Genomic DNA, 20,046 nt, shown 5'->3' on the forward strand with positions numbered 1-20,046 from the left:
TTAACGCTTCTGCGTTCACGACAAAGAGCTACGATTATATATATATATATATATAATAAAGTGCACGGGAGATACAAACATTCCCTCTCTTAAATCCAAAAGAAACAACTGTTACATTAAATATAAAAAAAAAATTTCAATTTCCTCCACAGACAGTGTTCTACACGAAATGAAGCGAACGCATGACGTTTAAACATAATTTGCTTACGTCATCAAACAGTGCCCATTCTTTTCCGTGCCGCTGAAAGGTCGTAGTCTTTCCTACCTTTTTGGTGGTATAAGATTTTTGATATGCTGTCATTAGTCGTTCGCTCGGGGGCTTTTGCTCCTTATTTGTCTGCTACGTCTTATGGTGTAGCGGGTCCGTTAAAGCCATTGATTCCAGCAGTTGTCACCCAAACAGAAAAATTAGTGCTAGATCTGAAGAAGCCTTTCTTATGCCGTGAGTCCTTGAACGGACAAGCTGCGAAAACTGGGCCTGTGGCTGTAGCTAGTGTTGGTGGTAAGGTTAACTATAGATTTATAAGCTGGCAGGCTTATTTAGAAAGGATAAAGTGACATGTCGCTGCAGTTGTTGGCTGTGATCTTAAATTTATTATTTTTAAGTTTCATCAGTATCTCATGTGTATAATATGGAGGGTGTTATGATGATTATAAGTGAAAACGTATTTGAAATATTTGCAATTAAGAATAAAATAAGGTGGAACTGTTTGTGAGAGGTTGGGGGGGGGGGCATGGAATAAGGACATATTTTAATTGTTGCTCGTATTAAATTAGGTCTAGTTGTGCTAGCAACTTTGTATGTTGGCATGCATTTTATGAAGGATATGAACTCTGAAACTCAAATCTGTGTCATTATTCAGTGATTTGCCAGAAAGCCACAAATTTTACGAGGAACGTACTAAAAATAAGAAGTAAAGATCTGGACATTCTGCTAAAATATACGTGGTTGAGAGGTATGCCTGTGTAGGAATGCACCGTCAATGTTGTTAGCAGGAAGGTAAAGGGGAAACTTTGTCAAATTATATAATTAATTTGAAGTTGTAGGAGGTAGTAGTATTGAATAACCACTCAAATTGCCATTTCGTTTAATGTGTGGAGCATTGTTTGGGAGATTCGTAGTATTAGGTTTTTGTTAAAGCTGTGAGTGACCTTGACATTAGAAAAGGCTACAATGATACACTATGTTGCGGGGAAACCTTGGTAGAGTGGGTAATGTTCAACCTGCTTTCCATTTTTATTTTTTTTATGTATTTTATATTTGTTGACAGGGTTTGTCCGACTGGGCTACAAATGCCCATTTTCAGCAGAGGCCCGAGGAGAAAAGCTCCAACAGAAAATAGAAATTTTACATATTAAATACATTCATCAGTGCCACAGATTACTGCATTACAGAGCCACACATTATTGCAGTACTACGGTGGTGGTGCTGCGGTAGCATTGTCGCCTCACATTAAGACGTCCTGTTCGATTCTCAGCTAAAGGGTCTTCTGTGTGGAGACATGCGTGAATGGGCGTACCTTCGTTGAAGGTTGTACGTCAGGGCTGGTAACTCTGTACGTAAAAATCTGCTGCCAATCATTAGCTGACCAGAGTTCCGCTGTGGCGACCCCTAACCGGGAAAAGCCGGAAGATACAACAAGATACAGCAGTGTCCTACATTAAACTGTGGCAAGTGAACTACATAGAAATAAATTCATCAGAGGGATACATTCATAATTACATAGTAGTGGAATAGTTAAATAACTGAAATATTTTACTATTTATGTTTGTACAGTGATGTACCAAGAGGAGAAGGTACAAGTAATAAGTTTGTTTATTGAAGGGAATGAAGAAACAAGAGAAGTAGAAGGAAGAAACGAGAAGTAGAAGGTTATAGGCGAGTGTTTACTGGGGATAATTACATTGGCATAAAGCTATAGACTAGGTGACCCATTTTGGTCCTTGGTTTGTAGATTTTTAGTAGGCCTTGTTCAGAACTGAGGAGTAATCCAGTGGGTAGGTAATGAGAGATTAGAGATGAGATAGTTGGACAGAAAGAGGGTTTGTAGAGAATGGAATGAATAATCTGAAACTGATTTATACCGAAGCAGGTTAGGTAATTCTAGCCAATTTTGTTCTTTTAGTAAGAGACAGTGATGGGATTTATTAGAATTTTGGCAAGCAAATCTGGCAATGTTATAAGCTGTTGCTAACTTAGTAGTCCAGTGTTGAGGCTGGTGAGAATTTGGGAGCTGGGAGCTGTAACGTATAGTGGGTAAGATGTAGGCATTTGAAAGGGTTAGTTTTGCTGTTTTGATAAGATGTTTTTTGTTTATGTAGAGTAAGGGGGTTAGTATAGGTTCAGTTGGAAAAGGTGTTCTTTATACAGTGGATTTTGCTTCAGAGGTATTGGAGAGGTGAAATGCTGTTTTTGTACACTTAGGATGCTTAGTAGCAAGCCTTCCATTGTTCCATACTGGCAGTTTTTTCCCTTATGAATTCGTAATGCCAGTGGCATTAGAGGGTTTACTGGATTATTTTTGTCTTCTTGTATATGCAGTGTGTGAAGGAATGCTAGTGGGGAGACAGACCACCCCTTTGCAGCATATAAGTTTGTCTAAAGTACTATTTATTTTTTGACCCCCCACGACACACGGTTAAGTCATTGTATTTTAGCCAGACCCACACCTGCACAGTCCCCCACCTGAACAAGACTTGACTGTGGCAGTTTTAAACTTCACTTCAAACTACAATGGACTCTTGGGCAGATAGTTGTCAGCATTGCTACTTAAGCATTTTGGTGTGAGAATATATTATAGGTTAATGCATCGTAACAGAAATTAACACCCTTTTTATATGATTAAACTGTTGGTTTGATTTGGATTTATTTAGTAGAGGAACGTGGAGCGGTTGTCATTCTGTGCTTTTTAAAGCAATTTCAGTGGAGAGTCTGTGATCCTGTCATTGGGCTGCAATGCAGCTGGGTTCTTTGGCTGATTTCTGGTGTGTAATTTATCAGCATTCAATTAGGATTATGTGCACTGTTAGCTTTCACCCAGGTTTCCTTTAGAGTTTTTGCATATATTACTGTTTAGCGAAGTTTCCTTTTTCGCATTTGAGAAAGTATGCATTCATTTCTGTATGTGGGCATGTATTTTTCATTTCTGTATGTGGGCATGTATTTTTTCCCTGTTTTGCCAGTAATATATGTCAAGGCTTCGTTTGTCCACTTTGATCAGTTTTCCCAGTTTGGTGGTGGTTGGTGCTTTTGTTTGTACCACCATATTTGGATATAAAGGACCATCAAAGGATAGATAAAGTATGGAAACCATGGTAGAAATAGAAAACTACTTCCCTACAGTGCAGTTAACTCTGTAATGCCACTAAAAGACAAGTTAATATTGACAGGAAGCAATAATACTTAAGCCCCTATGTAACCAAAAACAGTCCACAAAAATAATGGTCCACTATAATTCTACATCCAGGGGCATAACCCCTAATCTTTTCCCAGATAGCCAAACTGCTACCAGATAAATTCTCATTTTATTGACTCCATAGCATCACTTACATACAGTTCCTCATATACCTACTGTACTCTTGTACAAATTCCTACTTCTCACAATTCCGTATTCCTCATAAAACAAACCCCTACCTCCAGTATAAAACAGTTGCTAAACAAACTGCAGCCCTATTCCTCATATATTGATAATCATATTCTGAGTATCTAAAGATTGCTTATACCTCTATTGCATACCCTGTCCCAAGATTCTTGTATGAATCGATTTTATAACACGAATGTCCCCTTGCTCTGGAAAAAATTCTACACCATCCCACTTGCCAAGGTGATAGCTTTTCTGAAATAACTAACTTCAGGCAGATTGCTACCCCGCCTCCCCGATTAAAAATACTGGAGAATAAACAAGTTCTACATTGCCTACGTTAAGAAAATCTTCTAACCCATTCACAGTGTGGATTAGGGACAGCTCATAATACTACTACCATCCTCTTATCTTTCCTGGATTATCTTGAGAGAGCAGTAAACTAGTCTTTTCCTTCTTTCAAGACCTCTCAAAAGCCTTCAATACAGTCTTCCATTTTAAACTTAATTCAAAAAAGGTCTCATTGGGCATGTCAGATACAGTTCTAAAGTGGTATTCTGTTTATTCGATAGATTTCAGTCAGTTAAATGGCTCTCTGTTCTCTTTTTCTCCAACACTGGTGATCCACAAAACTTTCTCTGGACCCTTTTTAATCTTCAGACATTCATTCTCCTAGCTTGCTATTTTTATTCGATATGCAGATGATTCTACCCTCATTTTCATATCTCTCCCAACTTCAAATTATAATCAAAACTCTCTCAACTTCGCAGAAAGGAGGCTAATTAATTTATAACCAACTTTTCTTTAAGCCAAAGAAAGCCACACTTTTATTTTTCTCTAACTATACAAAAAGGTAATTTTAAACTACACTCACTAAACACCACAATAGAAGTTATTCTTTAAACTTCTAGGTGTAATAATAGATACTCCAAATAATATGCCCTTCAGCTCAAGTAATCTGCAGACATCTCTTACAAAAAATAATGAACTTGGTATGCTCGACGGAGCAAAAAATGTTAGTCATATTCCTGTAAAGTAACATTCGCCAGTACACACCTTCTCTCTCTGCTTTATGTATCCCCTATTCATTACTAATCTCCCTAAGGACTAAATTTGCGACTTGTTATAACAGTGTGGTCAGGTTTGTATAGTCTGCCCTACAATTTTAATCTCTGCTCCGCTTTTAAATTATTCAAATGGTTAGAACTTCCTCAAGTAACTTGTGTAAACGTTTTTAGATCAAAATATTCTATGTAACCCTCCCTTCTGTCCAGTAATTAGATCCTGTTTTCTCTGGCTGTGACAAACTTTTTTTTTTTTTTTTTTTTTTTTTTTTTTTTAAATAGCGGTATGAATTAAGAACTTCCTGTGGCATTGGTTATTGCTTGCTTAAAGGACAAGAGAGTAAATTAAGTTTTTGTGTCTGTATGGTTTGGTGATGCTTTTTCTTAATGTTTTCATGTTGATATTGGCTTATCATCTTGGTAAGGCAATGACTGAAGGATTGCTTAGTTTGTGTGCATCTGCTGTGTCCATGTAGATACAAAAAAAAATGCCTTTGCATCATTACCTGATGGCTTGACAGGTGTGTAAATTTGGTAGAGCTGAGTATGTTCTTATGTTTGAATGTTTTTATCTTTGAATATTTAACATTCTTATTTTTATTTTGTAGTTCTAAGGGAGCTTTCCACATCACTACTTTGAATTTGAATATAACTTGTGTAGGCAAAGTGGCATGGAGGGATAGAGCTTCTAACTGTGACAATTGACCTTGCTTCAGGTAGAGTCCCAGGTGCTGGTGGAACCAGCTGGGTAGGGAGAAGGATGAAGATGCACAGCCTGCTCACGTCTTCTTGGATGGGGGACTTCAGAGGCATATGTGTGAGCATATTTGTAGGGAGAAGCGCATAGTCCATTAATATAGCTGTAATGTAGCTTGGGAAGACTAGAGACACCCCCTTTATAGGTAGGTACTAGGCTATCTGTCAAAGGGCCCAAGTAAGCCTAGCCAACAAGGTTCCCTGACTTACGCCACCCAAGAAAATTATTTTTCTGTGCCCCTGTCGAGCAGAGCTACCAAAGTGATCCCCGGGATGTATTTCCTATTTCCCATCCACTTATCAAGATTTTTCTTGGAGTGCTAATTGCTAATGAGGAACTTTGCTTGACATAGATGGGTAGCTTGTTCCAGAGTATGGGAAGTCTCTGGGACAGGAATCTAGCCTAGAGGTGTGGATATCCTTAATGAATATGGACACGCCTCTGCCTTTGGTGTTCCGGTCCAGGTTAGGTGGCTGAAAAGTGTGGTATGAGTTATAGCCTGGTAATGCAGGGGTGCTCTCTGTAGCCTTGAGCCAGGTCTCAGTCACTGCACAGATATCAATGTTCTCCATTTTGAGTGTCTCTGAGTGCATTTTGAGGTTTAGACTTCTAGCATTGCATAGCATTATCCTCCGTTTTTGCTTGCCTGTTCCTGTTAAGGTGGTCAATTTGTCATTTGAACCTTGCCTAAAAAAGGCAAGAGCCGTAGCCAGTATCCGGAATCCCAGGGGTGACAGGTGCAGGCCATCTCTGGCAAAATATCATGGTCTGTCGACCATGTTGTCCCAGGCAGATAAGATACTGGATCCCCTTAGAATGACACCAGAAGCTTTGTCCATTTTTGTACTTGTACTGCGGTATCATTCTGGGTGATGGCAGGATGCTACTCAGGGCTAGGGTCATACCTGCCTGGGCTACAAGGTCGGAGAGCTCTTCCATGTCTCTCTCCATGTAGTCCAGGGAGGTACGTCTCTGGTCATTCACACCAACATGGACAGTGACAGTCATATTTGTACTTGTTGTGGAGTGACCTGAGTGCGTGGGTTATGTGGTGGATCCTGGCATCCAACAGGCAGCTGACGGTAACCTTCTCCTTGTTTAGCCTCATGAGTGGGACATCATTGTGCCTGACTATAGTCACCTATGACTTAGTGTGTTGGGTACATTGTTTTGCCTTATGGGCTGTGGTTGAGTGGCACACTGTGGGTTGTGTTGGGGGGGTGGAGGTTGCTTGCATTTCTGCTTTGGAGGTCTCTGTTGCTTGAGCAGATTGAGAGCCTCTGCGAATGTTTTTGTGTTTCTATGTGTGGATTTTGGTGGTGTAGGTTTAGTGGGTCTGTGTGATATGTGGTGTGGTGCAAGTGTTTACCTTCTCCTCTTGACTGTCAAGTTCAGTCTTGGTTGGAGAGAGCTTTACCTCCGTTTGGCTAGGTAAGTGCATCTCTCACAGGTTGTAGTGTTGGGTGGTAGGAGGAGAGGGCTATTAGTACATTGCCCCAAGATGCCCATATTCATCAGATATACAGGAGTGAACACTGGGAGCTGACCCTTGGACATGCCTGAATAAAAAACTGCTTTCCTCTAGACAAGTGAGTATAAGAGCTTTTTTTCTCTAAGCAAGTGAGGAAAGTAAGCACAAAAACTGTTTTCTCTAGGTAAAGAGGAAGGTTGAGTGCTGTAGTAAGAAAGGCTTGGGGGGCTCAGAAGCTTATAAACGGTCCTGGATACAGCAGATCTGTATCTGGACTAGTCTAGTTACAGGAAAGGTGGGAAACCAGCACAAATGTGGGCTTTTAAACCAGTAAGTTGAAAAAGGGAAAAGTGGGGCATCACTCTCTCTAGTACGTGATAGGTCATCGTTTTAAGAGGTCAGGAATGTTTCTGTAATCAAGAAATGTGGGAAAATTGTAAATACATTTTTTGTTTTCTGAAAAGTAGATGTACCTTTCAGTAAGTGCTTGGATATGAAATTACAGTGAACTGTTACAGACTGATGTTTATATTGCATAGAATAATTTATCACTATGACAAGGAAACTGCCATTGAATGCAACAAAAAAGAATTCAGAAAAGACCAGATGTTTCAAAACCCAATGCGTGATCTAGAAATGGTGATGATGGGGAAATTGCCAAATAAAGAAGGCCCCAAATGGCACCCAAAATTGCTTTTCTTTCTGCAATAAGGGGGTAAGGAAATAAATTGCCTGTCTTTAGCTCCTTGCAGTGATAGGTCAGGGTAGGCTGTTAAAATTCTGTTCATGTTTAAACTCATTCATTTTCTATTAAGTGTTGTAGTAAATTATACTTTGACATAAAATTAATACATTTCAAGTGCTCATGGCTGGTGGTTTTATATACAACCGTAAGGGTGTGTGTATCTAAGTGATGCACTGCTGACTTCTACTTTTCCGAGTTGGTGCTCTGGCTAGCATATGTTGTTGCTTTATCGATATTTTTACTTGCCCTTCACTTTTAGAGTTACTGCTGAAGTTGCATTGTGAACTCAGCATTGTCTTCCAGTTTTCAGCTCAAACATTTTCTACCGTGACCTGCATGTAACTTTTGTGTGTATAATGAAGTGGCCTAACTGGAGGGAGGATTACTGTAAAAACTGGGGAGCAGTTGTTGGTAATCATTAACTTCTGCTCCTGAAAGTAGTGTATGACTGTCTGTAGGTAGGGTGGTATTGGAAGGCACTTGATTTGGTCTAAGATGGGTGTAACCCTGGTGAGCCAGTGAGTCTTATTCTGCTATGTGGCTGTGTAAAATGTAGCTTGTGTGGGTGTGGCAGGTGTTCGCGGTTACCAGAGGCAACAGTGTAGAAGTACCATACACTCCTAAAGGTAGTCACCATTGTGTAGTATTTGATCAGTGATGTAGATAGCATGACTGCAGACCCTGAGTGTCCCACTAAATGTGTCAGTGCTGCAGTTTTAGTAGACCGTACCTTGGTACACGTGAGCTTGTTCCTTCAACTGTCACACAAACCATCTGTCAGTTAACCGATTCAAACCGTGTTTAAAAACAGGGTACCATGTGATGTGTAACCTACAGAAGTATGAAATGAAATGAAAGTGTGGCACAGACCAGGCAAGGCATGTAGTGGATATATTGAGTGAATTTCCCAATGAGAGACTAAATCTGTTAATACTACAGTTACCATTGGCAAAGTAAATTAATTAATTCTATTTAATTTACCAATATTGATTTAACTATTATGGAATTAAAAAAAAATGCAGGTACTGAAAGAAGTTGTGCTGAGCGGCTTGCCTGAACAAAAGTAATTTGAGCTGTCACATTTTATTCACAGAAGAAATTTTTTTGTTCAAAGCTGGCAAAATTTAGTACCAATTTGCTAAGACCTACCTGATTTGCAGGATATGTGAAACACATCACAAAATAGAGTAAAATGAGTTCTCATTGAATAAGTAGTGCAGACCTATTCTTTATGCATTTCATTCCATTTCCTAACACCATTGTGGAGGTATGCTTGCTGATTTCATGAGAAGACTTCCACAGAGTCAGGTAGATTTGGATTTATTTAAGTTGGGGGGACGAAATAGTGAGGCTGACAAGACAAAGCAAGTGTGGTTAGTGCATTGAAGTTTGTAGTGTTAACAGGATAATTAAACATTTCAGTGGTCCATAGCATTAAAATCAGGGATTTGTACAAGTTCTGTGAGTAATAGTATGGTTGTATATTTCAATCTTATGGACGAGTAGGAAGAAACTGTCAGTAGTGAAAATTTTCAAGTTCTACATTTGAAGAAAATAGGCAGGTATAAAAAAAAGTTCAAAAGTCTCCCCGCATCTGCAAGTCCTCAAGCATCCCTCCAGCTGCTGAGGGGGACAAGTTATCCCCATCACCACGCAGACTTTACAGTACCTTTTCCCTTTGAGACTCTACTCGACTGAATTGTTTATAATGAGGGCTTCTTTGAGAGGCTAGCTTGGTGAGTTAAAAGTCCATACCATAATGCCTCTGCAATGCATTCCCTTTATCTGGCAGATGGTAGCACTATGTATCCTGCTCTGCCCAACCCTCTCCCCAAATGAGCTTGCCCATCTTCCACAGCCAGCCAGCCAGCTCCATCAAGTGCCCATGCTGCAAATCTAACTGTGGTTCCCTAGGCTGTAATTGGGGCTTTATCTCTTAAGCATTGGAGCTGGTGAAACTTTTTTTTTTTTTTTAATTGAAATTCCTTTTGTATGTAAACAGTAATATTATGTGATGTAAAAAGCCAGTTAAATACTTGGTACAAATTTCAGGTTAATTTAATGTGATCACTGTAATGCGTGGTACCTTGTGTGCATGGTGTACATATTTGAACATTTATACAAGTGGGATAGAGGTGTGTGTGTATTTTATATATATATTTATATGGTGGGATAGAGGTGTGTGTGTATTTTATATATATATTTATATGGGTCTACTCTTCATCGGAAGTACATCACTTCGAAAAAGAGAAGAGACCCACACTTGCACGAAAGTGCACTTCCGCGAAGAACGGTTCAGCAAACCATTAAGGAACACTGAGGAGCCAAAGCACACTACAGTGGGGAAAAGGAAAGTTACCTGTTTCCCCACTATGGTGTGATCTCGGAGTTGGTATATTTAAGTATGGTGTGGGGGGCACGTGGGGATTGCCCCCTGCAAAAAACATTATTTTGGTGTTCCTGGTCGGGTCGTTGAAATGTTAAGTGCACTTTCAAGTAAATGTGGGTTTACTGTTCTTTTTCGAAGAAGTGTTCTTTCGATGAAGTACAGTAGATCCATATATATATATTATAATGTGTGTATGTGTGTGTGTGTGTGTGTGTATATATATATATATATATATATATATATATATATATATATATATAATGTGTATACACAAATGTATTATAGTAAGAACAGAATGCGATGGGTGCATTTTTATTTATTTAGTTTCTGTTGCCTGTCAGGCAGTTGTGTGCCATCTAGTACACATTCTGTTTAAGTACACAGTCTTACACACTTTTCCCTTTTTAGTGCTTTACTTTTTAGGAGTCTCAGGAAGTATTCTTAGGCTCCTTCATGGATGTGCTTTGAAGTCTCCCGACATTGTGAATGTCTCAATAATGCAGTCCAGTTACCATGCTTTGTAATGTTTGGCCATCCTGCAGCAATGTTAAGGGCACAACTGTTGGTTTGTCTCATGTTCTGATGGCTGTCCATAGTGCATAGTTTTGAGGTACCTTCCAAATGCTGAAACAGAATGTTCCAGTTTACTTTTTCTGATGCAGCTTGTCCACCACACACACATTCAGCTTGCATTACTCTGTTTACCTGCAGTGCACTCAATGTAATTGGTCACAGATCCCACGCAGCCTCCTCCTTTGACCACTTTGGGTGGGTTGGGGGGAGAAGTACATCTCTTGCGTGTGTCGTTCTGAGCACTGCACATACTTGGGTGTACTGCTTCTGTAAGTCATTTTTCTTTTCTTGGTATCCATCTTATTGTTTTGTTTTGGAGCTTAGTGAGGAATCTTAACATCAGTCTTTTGAATGGGGTTGTGGATTACCAAGACAAAATTCTGTGCAGTTCTCCCATGCTTTGTACTGGCGAATGAATGTCACGGTACTTGGACTCATGTTTTTCTCTTGATGAACAATTTTCCATTGTATGGCATGGCATGCTGTCTTTTCCATATGGTACTTGCACATACAGCTGGTTGATCAATGTCCTGTACATGCCAAAATTTAACTGAGTGTTTTTTACCTTGAATTCTCATTTCACGTTTTTGTCACTGTTCTTTCTTTTTTTTTTTTTTTTTTTTTTCCAAAAACATTTTTATTAAATTTTGTTAATAAACATGGACATCAAGTATTAAAAATAAACAATAAAAACATAATTATTTGCACTGTATACAAACATCCATGATAAACATTTGTTTTATCCAAGAAAGGTAATCAATATTTATCTAACAGTCTCCAATTTTTGGCAAGCTAGCCTTTTGTGTGTTAAATTTGATGATCTCTGATAAATAGTTTACATTTCTTTTTTACACACAGATTTTGCTATTGAAATAAACTCTGTAAACATAAGATCTTGCTTATTTCTCCAGTTTAGTGTAATTATTTTTCGAGCAATAGCTAGAATTACCCAAAGAACAGGTAACTGATGTCAAGGAATTACACTTGGGGTAGGGACATTAATATCAGAGCTAGTAATTTGACAGTTATCAGACCACAGGTCTTTTGTGAAATGTCTAAAATCACTCCAGTATTGTGAGAGTTCTACATTCGATGAACATATGAACCTAGTTGGCTTCAAGAATATCACCACACCTCTAGCATTTGCTTTCATTACTCTTGGTTATAAGGTCAATTCTGTACTCTTGGTTATAAGGTCAATTCTGTGTGGAGTGTTAAAGCTTCTCTGAATAAATCTCCAGGTATATAGTCTCCAATATAAAGATGATGGTGTTTTATTGAATTTAATAACTGTTTCTTATCATTAGATAAAGGTTCACCATTAATCTTTATGGAGAATCATAGGATTTTATATACAGGTGATGTGCTTAATTTATGTTCAGTATTCATCGAAGTACACCATATGAATAGTTGCTTCTATCTTGGTATAATATCAGTTTCCAGATTTATTGACACTCACTTTGTTTTCAACAAACTGTCTTAAAGATTGAATACAGAGCCAATTATCTTGACAGACATTATATCTGGCTAAGAGAAAGTTCATTGTTTGGATGCTCTTATTGTGTATACACTGGTGCCAAAACTTTATTCTCTTTGAGATTCTGCATCTTATTGATATAGAAGGTATCTAGGCAATCTGGTGTATAAGCAATGGGAAATGTAACGAAAAAGGTGTTCTTTAAACTAGAATTGTTGATTATATTTTTGAAAATATAAAACGTTTGGCTTGTATCATGTGAGAAGTGGCTAAATGTCTTATTATATAAGCAATATTCACAGAGTATCCAAAATATTTGGTTAACTCCAAATGTTTCCTGGGTTTGAGTTCTCAGAGGAAGTTGTATGCATTTCATGTATTTGTTTCCAGCTAGAGGTGTATATGGATGAAAACCAGTGTAGTATTATATTAATAATAACAGATGTGGAATAGAATTCTATGTTGGGAAAGCCAATCCCATTACTGTCACATGCTCTAACATGCCATGTATAGGCTATTCTTGGTTTCTTTGGGAGCCATAGAAAAGTTAGTAGTAGGGAATCTATTTAAAGAATTTCATAGGAGGAGGGTAAAATCAATGAGTGTATGTAAAATAAAATCTTGGGCAAAATGATCATTTTCATTAATGTAAGTCTGTCTTCCATGGTGCAAAACATTGTGTTCCACAGTCATGTCACTGAGTATAGCTGCCAGTTTAGTGAAGTTAAATTTAAGTCTCATTCCACTTAGATTCCTAGATAATCTGTCTTTTTTCCCAGTTGAACATATTGTATTTTTGCAAATTGCTATTTTCTTATTGATTTTTAAGTGTTTTGGTTTTATTTTGATAATTGAGCCCTGAGATTTTTCCAAATAGAGTTATGGCATTCATGATATGTTGTAAATAGCCTTCTATGTCACTGGATGATGTTAGAATATCATCAGCAAAAAGCTGAACTTTGGGACAGTATCCATCATTAACTTAAAATCCTTTGATATTTGGGTACATTCTAATAAATGAAGCAAAAGGTTCCACTGACAAAGTGAAAAATAATGGGGATAGAGGGCAACCTTGTCTAGTTCCCTTATGAATTTTTACTGGGGATTGATAGACATGAACCAATCTTAACAAATGCTTTAGAATCACTATAAATATTTAATACCAGTTTAGTGAAATCTGAAGTAAAGTTAAATTCTTTAAAGAGTTTTTGTAAGTATGACCAACTAAGGGAATCAAACGCCTTATCAATATCCAGACTAGTAATAGTCTATTGTTTCTTGGTTTTGTTTGCAATGTCTATTAGAGATGGTAGCTTAATATTGTTGTGCACTTTTCTATGTAAGAGAACTGCTGTGGTGGTGCTGCGGTAGTGTTGTCGCCTCATAGCAAGACGTTGTCCCGTTCGATTCTCAGCTAGAGCGTCTTCTGTGTGGAGGCATACGTGAATGGGGCGTGCCTTCGTTGAAGGTTGTGTGTCAGGGCTGGTAACCCGATACGTAAAAATCCACTACCAATCATTAGTGGACCGGAGTTCCGCTGTGGCGACCCCTAACCGGGAAAAGCCGAAAGACACACAAACTTTTCTATGTAAGATGAAGCCAGTTTGATCAAAGTGTGTTAGGATTGGGTAATATGTTCTTTTTGTCTTTTGGCCAGGATAGATATGAACATTTTATAATCTATGTTTCATGATATGGGTCTGTAGGATGCACATAGTTGGGGGTCCTTGCCTTGTTTCAGAATGGGCAAAATTGAGTACTTCCACTGAGTACTTCCACGAGGGAGGGAAAATTAAGTCTTGTTTAACCATGGAGAACGTGTTTAACTTTGTGTGCTCTGGAAGAATTGACGCCACCCTGGAACACACTTTTTTTCAGTAAACTGAAACTGTTCTGCATCACATTCATTAATTGTTTATGCGCAACCAAACAATGTAGGTTTCTTTTAGGATTATAGTCTAAATGTGTAAGCACTTGAAAATGGGAATTGAAATAGATTCATCTTTTCATAAACTGCGTTCACTAGCAATGTAGATACACACCGCAGCAGCAACTTTTGGGGTCTTTTTTGCTTTTCTATTATTTCTGCTACTATGTCCACCTGACATTTAAGTACAGGACCACTGATACTGGGTGTTGCCTGTGCTTTTGTTTCTCTCTGTTCATGAGAGCATGGTAGCTATGCTTTAGATTTGGCATTCACCTGGGTAGTGACGCATGACTCCCATATTACAGAGTAACTAATAAGGGCCTTGAGACTTCGTTGTCACACGTTGCTGTGTTGTGAACTTGCCACACCAATTTTTTTCCTTTTTCAGATCATCAAACACTCGTTTTTTTTTTTTTTTTTTTGAGACCATTTATTTTCCCTTAATGAGTATTCCAAGTGAGGGGCAAGTCCTTACTAGAAAGGACATCATTTTGTCAGCGACAAAGGTGATTACGCCCTCACCAGTACCCTGACAGAGAGCTTTTCTGTCAGGCTTAACGTCTAACCCCACTCCTGGTTGCTAACACCAACATTCTTGAAACCATATGTGAGCACAGTCCACCTAGAGCCAGTCTTATAAAACCCTTATGTCTTGACATATGTAAACCTTCCCGTTACGTTGTGCATGTTAGCTTTTTTACAGTGCACAGTAGGAGGGTGCAAAATGACATAGCTGGGTTCAGTGTTTTTAAGGAGTCACTCTTGAAAAAGATGGAGTGCTATGCATAGAGAAGTTAAGGCAGAAGAGTTGCAAAGAATCTGTGCTCTCTTGTTAAAACAAGTCTGAGGTTTAATTGTAGTAGGAGTCTGATTAGTGACTAAATACATACCAGATGCTATTACTGGTGCTCTATGCACTTTTGAACCTTGGCATTGCCTTCCACTTTTCAATCCAGACTATTGCTGCCATGCCTTTTGTTTAATGTTCATGTGTATGCTGGAATGGTCTAACTGGCAGCAGCATTATCATGAAAATCAGCAACCATTATGCTGTCTGAGGTGCCATTGGATGGAGCTCATACTGCAAAAGTAGTGCAAACCGTATTCCTCTTTACATAGTTATGGCAATATCCCCTCTGTGATTTCACTGATTAAATGTTGGTGTGATGATGCTGTATTTTGAGATGTCTTAAAGATCTATACAATGTCTTTATTGCTTATTGTGTTGGTTTCATGAGTCTTTCACTATCTGAAATTTCAGTTTGGACTTAGTGCCGTCTTTGATGTGAAAGCATTTGCTCCCATATTGAAGGAGGATAGAGACCAATACCACTTGCTGTGTTTATGCTGTGGTACTCTGACAGAAGTTGATTAGACTTATCCACGCCAGACATTGTGCTGCATGGAATACTGGGAGCCCTTTTGAAGAAACAAGAAGAGCAGAAATGAAGATGGTCATAAGAGTGGTTGTTTTTCACCCCCCTCCTTGTTGATCCCACTCCATCTGGGTGCTTTCTGGGTTCTTTCAGTATTCTCCTGTTTTGAGTGCTCAGTATATAGTGCTCAGTATATGGCTCAATCCTGCAGGTGTTGCCATTCATTTATCAAGGTACTTCATACCCTCTTAGCAGTGTTGATTGTTTGGAAGAAATTTAATTCCGTGTTTTGCTACCTCTTCATCTTCTGTTTCTGTTTTCTGAAGTTATTTTCTTATACTGAAGAGAAAACTCTAGTCTCCTCGTGTTTGGGGAAAGAATTATTTTCTGGAATTCAGTGTACATGCATATGGTTGACTTGGTACGGCCAAAAGGAGTGCAGCAACATCACAAAAATGCGATTGCAAGTGTTACAAAATTGCAAAATCCCACCCCATTTTTTGATATGTTGGCACCCGTTTTAGGGTGTAGAGTGATCGGAAATGTCGAATTCCATATTTTTACAACAGCATTACAGGATTTGCAGAGAAGTCAGTAAAATGTGTGGTTGAGCAATGTGCGCTTGACCATATGAATGTAAACCTTCGAATTCGCATATTAAGTTGTTTTGTCATATTGTTCTAACATACTTTCTGGGTGGAGCTATTTATCAGGTTGGCTTCTTGTTTCAGTCTGACAAATTGGTCATTTTGCTTACTAATATTTTTGTGGTCGTTTTTAAATCTTAGTCCTTATGTGTCATCTATTAGGCCAGCAGTTTCATGGGCTTTGAACCCCCCCACTTCTGCCCCCCCCCCCTCGTACCAGCTTTAAGAGCCTTCATATAGACCGATCACTAAATTTTGTCATTTTCAGGGTGATCCAGATGTAACTGTCACTCTTCCATAGTGCTGCAAGATAAGTGTACCATGTTTGTACCCCCACTAATAACACATCTTGCAAGGGTGATTTACATTTTCATTTTTTTTTTTAGCATTTGGAAATGTTTCAGCTATTTAATGCACATAGTTCAGTATGATTGGCCACTGTAAACACTTCCCCCTGACTTGGAAAGGGTGCTTGTAAGCTAACATATTTGCCTATAACCTACGTTATTTCACTTTTCTTCTCTGCTCCTTGTTTACATTCTGTGATTTTTTTTTTTTTACAAATCTCTCCATATTTTTTTTCCTTAATCATTCTTTTAACATTCCATACTCTTATCTGGCATTGGTTCTTGCAATGCTAATAATTTTCAGTTTTGGCACTGAATGCTGTCATTTATTTTTAGTTGTCTACTACTGTAAAAGCCGTTCTGACTCCAGATTTCTTTTTTTTTTCTACTCATGTTTCTGCCCGTCTTCCATGGAAGACATGTTATCAACCACCATTAAGCTTTGAGTAATGTAAACATTTTATTTGCCTGCTTTAAAGAGTTCAGTGTAATCTTCCACTTTTCAGCTTGTGTTTGTAACGCAATCAAACCAGAATTGGACAAAAATCAGGCAACTGATTTTTTTTTAAATGACTCTGCCAAAAAATAGACTGGGCGGAAAGATTAGAAGATAACTGAAATAAATGTGGAGAAGCAATATAGAGATCGTCTGGAGGAACATCATTGATTGATTTAGTATTTGACACAAGAATGGTTAAGGAGAAGTGAATTAAAAGCAAAGAATGAAAGGTTGATAATAGCAGCATAGGATAGTGGGCTATGGATGTACTGGATTGCAAAGTCCAGTGAACATGGGGAGAAACAGATGGGCAACGGTTGCACACCTTGTTGCAGTCTTGATACATTCATTGCAGGGGGCCAGTAAACTGAAAAGCACGATATTGTAGCAAGATTGTTGCATTGGGAATTGTGCAAACACTGCAATATAGAAGTAGCTGAGAAGCATTGGAAGCATGAACCGCCAAGTGTTGTAGAGAAAGATTGTGTACATCACATGGGATCACCCATTACTAACAGTTCAAAAAAATAGATGCATAAAAAAGCTAGATTATAGAAGTCCATGGAAAAAATATGCAGAAACAAAGGCATTGTGGAAGAAAGATACCTAGACAGTTCCAGTAGTAGTAGGAAAAGTGGGTCTAAAGAATGTACGGTCTTGTTTAGGTGTGCTACCAATATATGTAGCTCTGCATGAATTGCAGGAGTCTGTTCGTGGGCACATTGCTGGTGCTGTGAAGAGCACTTCTAACATCAAAGATTGAACTATTCTTAATTTCATATCCTATCCTGATTTAAGAATATAGGATCTGTTTTAATAGCATTATAAACCCAAAAGACTTGGAGAAATTAAAATGCCCACTTTTAATAGACCTATCTCTAAAGTGACGTCTTCAAGGGATACACTAAACTATTTTGGGATTTGTTTTTATGAAAAGGAAAATATACTCCATTAATGTGGGGAAAGTGTATTGAAGGACTTAATTCGACAGTTGCTGCAATGCACACATGAAAAATCTCTAGTATTTAGCTGATTCATTGGCACAATCCTAGTTGCAAACATTATACATTCCTTATAATCTACCCAATCGTTTTCAGTCGAACATTGCATAGCTTGTGTAAGTCCTGCCTTATTTTTAAGAGCCTTGATGTTTATTCTTCATACATGTCTTCATAGAGGAGCTGCTACTGTGAGTGACATTGTTTTTCATAGGTTAGGTTCATAGTGAGTGACATTGTTTTTCATAGGTTAGGTTCATAGGTTGATACTAGGCTATCAGCCCTAGGGCCTATACAAGCCTAGCCAGAACAATTCCCTGGCTATTTCTTCCCACACTATTTACTTCCCTGGACCCCTGTCTAGCAGGGCAACTGACGTGATCCCCGGGGTGAATTTCCTTTCTCCCAGCCAATCATCAAGGTTCCTTTTTGAAGAGGGCCAAAGAGGCACTCAGCGTGACTTGTATGGGCAGTCTGTTCCAGAGTCTGGGGAATCTCTGGGTCAGGAACCTGTCCCTCCAGCATGTTTTGTTTATTGTGATGACAAGGTTTACATCCCTGGAGCGTGTGGTTCTGAGGGTTTGGGATTTCTTTAAGTGTAGCATGTCCAACAGCTCTGGGTTTGACATGGCCTTTGTATGTTAAGCAGAGATTGCCTCTGAGTAGACGATATGCGACAAGAGTATAGCTGGAGTTTTTTAAGGCGGTCAGCATAGGGCATCTGCTTTAGGCCTGTGATTCTTTTAGTGAGGTATTTCTGCGGCCTTTCCAGTTGTTGCAGTAATGTCTTGAGAGGTACATACCAAATAGGGCGTTGTATTCTATAATGGGTCTAATGAGGGATGAGTACAATGGGACAATGACCTCCTTTTTTTCTGGATGAAAAGCCCTTGGTGATGAGGTGTGCCACATAGAAGGATTTCCTGTTGTGGCGATGTGGTTATTGAAGGTGAGACAACTGTTAATCTGTGTCCCCAAGTCTATCACACTTTTGGTGTTTAGTGTACTGCCACCTATGTGGTAATTCATGGGTGCATGTTTTTTCTCAAAGGGGATAACTATACATTTCTTGGCATTGAGCTTGAGCCCATGGCTCTGGCACCAAGCATCTGTTTCTGTAAGGCACTTATCGACATAATTTGGAGATTCAAAAATTGCTCCCAGTTTGCAGTCATCTGCAAACTTTGTTAGCCAGAGTCCCTTAGTGTTGGCCTGTACTTCAGAGAAGTAGATGCCAAATGAGAGGTCCCAGGATTGAACCCTGAGGTACTCCACTTGTCTGGAGCTGGATTTGGAGTCAGCTACTTTTACAGTGTGGGTTCTGTCAGTAAGCCAGTTGGCAACCCATCGAGTGACGTAGGGATTTAATGTCCAGCTTAATAAGTTTGTCTGATTCCAGAGTGGGGGATGGTGTTAAAGGCCTTGGCGAGGTCCAGATAGGCTGTGTGGACTGCCTTACCCTCATCTACGGCTCTGTAGATTGATTCGAAGAAGTCAGTCAGGTTCAGGAGACAAGATCGGCCCTTAACGAACCCAAACTGGGTGGGGTCCAGTGTTTTAAGGTTGCCAATGTCTTTGTTTATAAGTTCCATGGCCTTGAAGCTCAGGCTCGTCAGACTGATGGGGCGGTAGCTCCCGGGATCCAAGGTGGATCCCCCCTTGTGGAGTGGGATAACTGTAGCTGTGTGCCACTCAGTGGGCAATGAAGCCTGAGGTGAGGGTATGATTAAACATGACACTTGGGTGAGGTGCCAGTTCATTTTGTAGTTCATGTAGTACACAGCCCGGGATGTTGTCTGGCCCCATGGATGCTGTATTCTTAGCTTTGGAGAGTGCATTTTTTTTTACCTGTGTGGCCGTTATTACCGGAATTTGGCAATCTTCCGGTTTTGAGATGGGCTGTTTAGGGGGTGAGAGGGGGGTGAAGTTGGCACTGACTCAATCTGCCAGGATATTGGCAATATCCTTGGGGTCAATATATTCAATGCCATTCTGTTGTAGCTCAGAGCAGATCTGAGCATTGCCATTTAGATTCTTGACATAGTTATAGAATGCCTTGTGGTTGTCTTTGGAATCTTTGGCAATTTTATTTTCGTAACTAGCTTTGGAGGATTTTATGAGGGATCTCTGCTATTTACTGAGGCTGGTAAGGGAGATTTTTGCATCTTGGGATTTTCCTCTTTTTCTGCAAC

The 20,046-nt window shown here is 39.2% G+C and overlaps 1 protein-coding gene across 1 annotated transcript in view; it reads left to right on the forward strand.

Annotated features, from left to right (window-relative positions):
* Positions 1 to 212: 212 nt before the first annotated feature.
* Positions 213 to 20,046, forward strand: part of LOC122810183 (cytochrome b-c1 complex subunit Rieske, mitochondrial) — a 29,346-nt gene continuing 9,512 nt past the window's right edge. Inside the window, exon 1 of the mRNA XM_044081660.1 lies at positions 213 to 502. Coding sequence (XP_043937595.1) covers positions 292 to 502 — 211 coding nt within the window. The 5' untranslated portion in view covers positions 213 to 291. The remainder of the gene's footprint in view (positions 503 to 20,046) is intronic.

This window comes from Protopterus annectens, chromosome 8.part1 (assembly GCF_019279795.1).
Source record: "Protopterus annectens isolate FY-2018-M chromosome 8.part1, PAN1.0, whole genome shotgun sequence".
Lineage (NCBI taxonomy): Eukaryota > Metazoa > Chordata > Ceratodontiformes > Protopteridae > Protopterus > Protopterus annectens.